We start from the raw sequence: 7,826 nt of genomic DNA on the forward strand, positions 1-7,826 counted from the left end.
TAATCGGAAAAGCTAACTACGCACCTGTTTCTTCCACGCTTTACACTTCCGGGAAAATATTATTAAATTAGTTCAAAAAAAATTTGTTCGTTAAAAAATTGCCAAATGTTATAGGATGGAGAATGGTGAACTTTGTATACGTTGGACGTGTATTAAATAAGAGGACACATCAGTATCAACATATTCAGTACGGCCCATCGAATGGGAGTCCGTATTGGTTACTGTAGCTTTGGTGTTGTTTGAATTTCACGCGTTAAACATTCGAAGGGAGAAGATTGTCTATTGCACTGTTTTATAATATAGAAACTGGAATAAATAATAGATTCTGCTATTAAGATAGGTCAGGGAATTATAAAAATAAAATATGTATTATTCAAGTGAAAGCCATCGGCGGTATAGTCGAAATGGATTTAAGCGAAAATTTACTGTACATAATACATATATATATCACAAACGTCGAAACAGTTTTGTTCTTTGTACTCTTTGGTCCTGTCACCTGTGGTTAAAGTGGTTTTGACTAATGATTAAACCAAGATTCCACAATTTTGAGGAAGTAAAGAAGTTTAAAAGCTTTGATCTTTTATGTGTGAAGTGTTATGCCCGATTGTTTTTGTTAAAATTGAAATTTTTAGGCTAAAACATTAGACAATGGGTTTTTTAACTATACTAAAAAAACTGAGACAGAAAGAAAAAGAAATGAGAATACTGATGCTGTATCCTTTTTACATGCACATTTCTTAGTTTTGGTTGTATTTCAGATTTCATCGAGAACCCTTTACCTTAACTTTTAAACTGAAACTAATTTATTTTCCCAAAATTTTCTAATACTAAATATACTTCAGAGGCTTAGACAATGCAGGCAAAACTACCATACTTAAACGATTTAATGGTGAACCCATTGATACAATATCACCCACTTTAGGCTTTAATATCAAGACTTTAGAACATAAGGGATATAAATTGAATATTTGGGATGTTGGTGGACAGAAATCTTTAAGGTAGGTGGAATTAATGCGTTGATAGCATGAAAGCATACAAACGTATCTTAGCTTAAAACATAGTCGGTTTATTTGTTTTTACAAAGCATTTTTGAAATTCACACATATGTAACAATTCTTTTTACACAGATCATACTGGAAGAATTATTTTGAGAGCACAGATGGTGTAGCATGGGTAGTTGACAGTGCAGATCCCCGACGACTTGCAGACTGTGTGAGAGAGTTACATTCACTTCTTAGAGAGGAAAGGCTTTCAGGAGCTACACTTCTTGTACTTGCCAATAAATCAGACCTGCCTGGAGCACTTTCCTTGCAAGAAATCAGGGAGGCAAGTGTTAACCTATACAATTACCCATCATCACACAAACCAATATTCCAGACTATTTTCATTTACCTTCTTGTAAGATTTTTAACAAGATAGGCTAAACACTTGTGCCTCATGCAAAAAATGTAACACCAAGGCATTTAAAAAAGAATTCACAATGTTTCAAATGCACTTGTGAATGTGTGTAACATTGAAAACCACCTTGTTATAATTAGTAAATGATGATTGCTCCCTAAGATATCTCAAAACTTAGTGCTTACATGATAATCACAATCAAATACAAATAATGTAATGGCAGAGGAAATAATTAATTTAATAAAATTCCTATTTAAGAGCACACAATTAGAACTAATATCATAATTATAGTATAATGTATATGGTGTTTAAATATTTTCAGGTATTAGATTTGGACAGCATTAAAACTCACCATTGGCGCATAGTGAGGTGTTCTGCCGTGACTGGAGAAAACCTTCTTGAGGGCATGGATTGGATGCTGGATGATATTGCTTCTAGGATATTTACACTTGATTAGTGGCTTGAAACTTTTAAGCAACATTATTACTATGCTTCTAGCCATGTTATAAAAAAATATTTTAACAAATATTCTAAGCTTAGAATATTGTTGTTAAAAAAGAAATAACATTTTTTTATCTTTTATCACAATAGTCTGCACACTATGTTGGTATTAAAAAAACTCATTACAATAATAAAACTAACTGACTAATATTATATTTTTATTGATCCAATATGACTTAAAATAATATTTCAAGATAAATCTTATAATAATATTACTTTAATTTAGGACACACATGTTTTGGCCAAGTAGTGGATGAATGTGTTATGTCATAAAAATATTTGGCTTTAACCAAAAATTGTTTATTTTAGCTTGGACATAAAGATAAATAAACTTAAAAAAGCAAGTTTATAAAATTATAGAAAATACAGTTTCCTTGAAATTGTATCATAATGACATCATCATAGTTACATGAAATTGCAAACCTACACCTTCAGGTTTCTTTTTCTAAACAGGTATAAACCCTATGTTGGTTTAACAATGCTACAAATGATGTTCTACTTTTAATTGAAATAAATTTCTAAATGTTACAATTGGAATAGATCATATGTATATGTATGTTGATGCCAAATGCATAATATCTTTAACCAGATCCACCATTCAGCCTTTTGCCTTCATCTAGGATTGGTCTAAATTATATTCATTGGATTTATCATTATATGTTTCAGTTACATTGGTATTGATGTCTTCATGAGTATTATCTACTGTTGTAACTTCTAATTCAACATCTTTAACATTATCTTGATGTTCTATTATAGCTTCATTCAGTTCTGTATCTTCATGCATTTTATTTTTTATTGTATCTAGAATTATAAAAAAAAATATTATTATAGTAGTTATAATAAATCACTATAGTGAATAAGATGGATGTTCTTAAAAAAATTTTATAGAAAAGATAAATACATATGAAATAAATTAAAAGTACAAAAAGTATGGTGCACATAGTAAGAGAAAAAAATTATAATGTATCAAGCATAAGCAGTTCATATGAAAATTTTATGTACCTGTTTTCTGGTCCAATTCTTTTTCCTCTGGATGTTCCTCTCCATCACTGTCTTCTTTCTCATCAGCATCCATTGCAAATTTATCTCTTTTCTTATTACCATTTTCAGCCTGCAAAAATAAGAAATGGGGTAAAGATAATATAAATATATAATATTACCAGGCATTGTTTCTGATTTTGAATCTACCTCTTCAGGATTGATGTTAGATGCATGATCGTTGGCCTCAGGATTGTTTTCCTTTGCTCTTGGTGCCTTTTGTCGCAAGCACCTCTGTTCTATTCTCTGCAACTCTTCTTCCAGCTCTTGACGCTTTTTGGACATGCATTCTAAGAATATTTATAATTATATTTAAATTTAAAATTTACTTCAAAGTACTTATATATATATATATATTGATACTTTGTTAAATATTAAAAAATATTCTCATTAAGTGTATTTAGCCTACCATTTTAATCTATAATTATAATATATTGATCATAGAATTACTTACTGCGATATATAGATTCATATTTTGCTGTAAACAGTAAAACAAGGATTCCACAAGTAGTTTACAAAGGTACATATACATTTTATATTGTGAATATAAGTAATAATGTAAATTGTTTTTCTTTAATAATGGTAATTCATTAAAATAAACTAAACAAAACTCACTTTCATGATACCGCTGGCTTGATTTTAACTTTTCTTGAGCCTTCTCAGACATTTTATTTAGATTAGGCAGCCAGTAGACATGAGGCTTAGCTTTAGTCAATATAAAGTTTCCAAGATTACGCTGTGATTGTTCCCATTTTTCAAACTCTTGAACACGTGCCACTTTGGCCTCTAAAGCTTTAATGGTGGCTTTCTTGAGTTCACGCTCAGCAAACAATACCTTACGCTCCTTCAACTCCCTTTCCTTTTCTAATCGAGCTTGTTCCTCAATTTTTCTTTCAACTTGAGCTTTTTTGTCCTCCTAATAAAACAAAAGAAAGGTGTTTTGTCATACCATGATGTTAAAAAAGCAATTGTCTGCTAAGTCTAAAATAAAGTTTAATTTATCTAACATACTTTAGTCTGCAAGACTATTTCTTCTTGTTTAAACTTCTGAAGGGTTCCGAGTAAGGAACCAAATATCCTTCTATTCCTAGTCCTAGCTTGCTCATCATCACCTTGAGCTCTGAGCACAGCCGCTCTTGTTGGGAGTTCGCGAGATACGGCTGAAGAAACTCTAGACCTTTTAGGACCAGATGCCTCATCTTCTCCATCACTATCTGCAGTTTTTGCTGATATCCTATAAATTTACGTTAGTTTATATGATGTCGCATATTCTTTTAAGGGTACTTATTAGTACGTACCTGCTAAAAACAGTTTTTGTTTCATGTTTACGTTTAAAGACATCATCATTTTTGGTCACATCAGTATTATGATAATTCCGGTTTGGCTGTCTTTGTCCTCTAGAGTTGTCACTAGAAGCATTATACCTACAAAAAGCAATATAATAATCAAAGCACGTAATTAGTGTTTTAAAAAAGGTTGTTAAACAAAAAACTAACCTATTATTGGAAAATCGACCCGTCGTTTGCACAATTTTTTTTATATTTTCATCAATTTTATACAAACTACTTCTTTCATTTTCTAATTGTGTACGTAAAGAGTTAAACGATAAAGCCACTTCTGTTCCCATGTTCTTAAATGTAATATTTTACTTTTGAGTTTCATTCGCTTTTAACAAAATTGAAGAGAATTTGATTGGTGTTGGTGGTTATTAATGTTGACAACTTTACTTTGTTGATATTAAAATAATGTTGCCATTTGTCTTATATTTAGAGGTATTGGTATTGCCTATATTTTAGTATACCTGCGTGATGCATCACATGACTGTTTGAGCCAAGTATCTAGATGTCCACTCTTACTTTTTACGTGTCTATATTTATTCTTACTCTAGTGGAGAAACAGCCTAAGGTTGTCATTTGTTGCAAAGTTTTCGCCTACCCTCGAGGCCTACTATGAGCTTTCTTAAATAAATTCAGTTGAGATGATGATGATTAAATAGGTTCCTTAATTCAATAGAATTTTTTCAGTACCATGGCCTCCTATAAACTGAAACGTATTGGAATCACAACACCGAACAAAGGAGCTATCAATCTTGGACTTTTTCAATATTTCAGTTTTATAATCATTAAGTATAGTTTTACAAATTGTTTAACTTATGAATAGAATGGCATAAGTAACTTTCATATAAAAATAAATTCAATTCAATTAAGTAACTAATTCATATAATATAAATATGTAATTATATTTTCTTTACAGCTTAAAATTGACTTGACAAGCTCGTTGAATTGAGGGATATGTTGGCGAAGAAGAGTCCCGATAAAATATATGTTTATAGTTTACTAGTAGACTCGGCCAAGCGTTGCTGTGGCTAAGATTTTTGATATATTACATTGTAGTAAACTATTCAAGAGAAAAGGCAGGAGAACACCAATCCACCATGCTTTTTTGGTGGTTATGCCATTAAATTGTAGCTTATATGAAACGTTGGTAATTATTTTGATAAGGATCAATACTTAGGTACGAATAAAGAGCCTTTTCTAGCGGTGGTATTTTAATAAAAAAAAATAATAATTAAAGGACGCTGTGTGATATTTTTTATAGATAGTGGTGTGTCCTGAAAAATTTTAATAAGTACATCATTTTGTTCTATCATTAATAGTTTTCGCAGTGCACACGGTTGAAGGAAGTTTTTTGTTTTTTTACACCTTGGGTTAGATTATTCAAGTTTTAGTAAGCATCCCTATTTTTTTTGAAAATGAAACAGCCTATGTCACTCGGGAATAGTGTAGCTTGCCAACGGTGAAAGAATTTTTGAAATCGGTCCAGTATTCTCGGAGCCTCCTATTCATTTCAAACAAACAAAAAATCAAACCTTTCCGCTTTATAATATTAGTATAGATACCCAATTGAACATTGCCTGAAGACATCGTTAACTATCTTGATGGCGTCATCTTAAAAAAAAATCGAAAAATACCTATTGTACGAGCCAAGGCTGGACATTTTGCTCACTCAGGCTTCCTTAGTTTTATAATCGTGATGATTCCCTATGTACGTGCCAAGGTTCGTACATTCCAATCATCTACAAGCATAACTAATTCCTATGTATGTACGTGCCCTGGCTGTACAGTTTGATCACTTGTAAGCATGACGATTTCCTAAATCGTCGGAGTCACGCCCCGAGAGTATAGCTAGACGCAGGCACTCTCTTCGACTGTTACTTTGCAGTCATTCGTATCATTACAATTAACTATAATATGGGAATTTCACCCCGAGAGCATAGCCAGACGTCGGCACTCTCTCTGATTGTTAAATTGCACTCATTAAATAGTAATTAACATAATCATTATTTCGCTCATATTCTATTGTATTACGCGAGTGATAAATATAGAGTAAGTTAAAAATATTCTATTATTTCGAACCCCTGATGACCCAGGATTCAGGAACCGCACACCTTTGTTTATTTAAAGAAACAAAACAACAGAGGATAATAAATTTATTAATTGAAGATGACATGATAAGGAAAATTATAATACTAGTAGTACTTAACTAGTGATGATGACATTCTTATTTATTGTATAATTAGCGGACCTGACAGCAGTTGTCCTGCATAATATTTCAAGCGATTCGTACGTATATTAAACAAAGTAGGATAGTACCGACTGCAGCGCCTTTTGCTGGGATGATTTGTGAATCTAAACCATCCAGGGCGTCACCCAAACGCACACAAAAAAAATGATTAAAACGGGCCAGCCGTTTAAGAGGAGTGCACGTTCTGTGTAATTATATATATACATATAGAGATATTATATACCTACATATTAGCTTTTATCTTCTGGTCTCCCTATCTAAAAGTTTTTTGATGTAGTTATAAGTATAGTCTATTACATATCTTACCTTTTTTAAATAAATTTATTTATTATTATTTTATATGTATGTATTTTATCAATATAATTTTCTACATCCTCTTTGACGATATTTGCAGTAGGCATTCAGATTCTGTCAATGTTAGGTATGTCAAATGCCATAAGGTTACATTAAACAATTCAGAACTATATGGTATTTAAGTTCCTTAATTTTTTCTTTCATAAGAACCTTCTGACAATACTAAACAGCCGTTCACGCGTGACCAAGGGATACAGGGATAGATTTATGTCACCGTAAAATTGTAAATACCGTTAGATTGTAATCTATCTCGCGAGATTGTGAACTTTCGAAAGATTGTGAACCTCAACGTACTGTTTACAATTTAACGTATTATTATTCGGTATATTGTAATCTATCGAAGTGAAACCGTCAAATTACAATCTTAAAATTGTCAGCTGTCCGAAGGCTGTCCCTGATTGGTCGGCTTTATAGTAGAGCGTTCTATGTCCATAGAGTTATGAAAACGTGTATCAGTCAAATAAAATGAATGCACTTCAAGAATTGTGACCTCAAGTATTTATTCATCATCATCATTACTTAGTAGGTAATCAATAATTCTGATATAAATAAAGCAGGGGCGCTACTACCACTTTAGGTCTTGGCCTCAGATTTTTTAATCTGTTTCGTGATCATTTTTAAATCTAATAGGCAAGTAGGTGATCAGCCTCCAATGCCTGACACAGGCCGTCGACTTTTTGGGTCTAAGACATGTCGGTTTCCACACGATGTTTTCCTTCACCGTTCAAGCAAATGTCAAATGCGCACATAGAAAGAAAGTCCATTGGTGCACAGCCGGAGGTCGAACCTACGACCTCAGGTATGAGAGTCGCACGCTGAAGCCACTAGGCCAACACTGCTCTATTATGTCTAATTCTAACATCACATAGTAAAAAAGTGTGTGTGTACAAAGTACACATGTCAGAAGTGAAACTTCAGTGGCAAACTAATCTTGAAGTGTTGTTCATATT

At 32.3% G+C, this 7,826-nt stretch overlaps 2 protein-coding genes across 2 annotated transcripts; one reads left to right on the forward strand and one right to left on the reverse strand.

Moving 5' to 3' along the window:
* Window positions 1-479: 479 nt before the first annotated feature.
* Window positions 480-2,049, forward strand: LOC125054462 (ADP-ribosylation factor-like protein 2). Its single transcript, XM_047656378.1, has 4 exons — window positions 480-713; window positions 843-998; window positions 1,128-1,326; window positions 1,721-2,049. Exons 1-4 carry the CDS (start codon window positions 649-651, stop codon window positions 1,853-1,855), a joined length of 555 nt encoding a protein of 184 aa, XP_047512334.1. The 5' UTR covers window positions 480-648; the 3' UTR covers window positions 1,856-2,049.
* Window positions 2,045-4,675, reverse strand: LOC125054460 (pinin). Its single transcript, XM_047656377.1, has 7 exons — window positions 4,434-4,675; window positions 4,236-4,361; window positions 3,949-4,171; window positions 3,553-3,853; window positions 3,088-3,227; window positions 2,902-3,010; window positions 2,045-2,700 (listed from the first exon to the last, which is right to left on the reverse strand). The coding sequence occupies exons 1-7, from the start codon at window positions 4,562-4,564 to the stop codon at window positions 2,516-2,518; spliced, it is 1,215 nt and encodes a 404-aa protein (XP_047512333.1). The 5' UTR covers window positions 4,565-4,675; the 3' UTR covers window positions 2,045-2,515.
* Between the last annotated feature and the right edge of the window lie 3,151 nt (window positions 4,676-7,826).

The sequence above is a fragment of the Pieris napi genome, chromosome 12 (assembly GCF_905475465.1).
Source record: "Pieris napi chromosome 12, ilPieNapi1.2, whole genome shotgun sequence".
NCBI lineage: Eukaryota > Metazoa > Arthropoda > Insecta > Lepidoptera > Pieridae > Pieris > Pieris napi.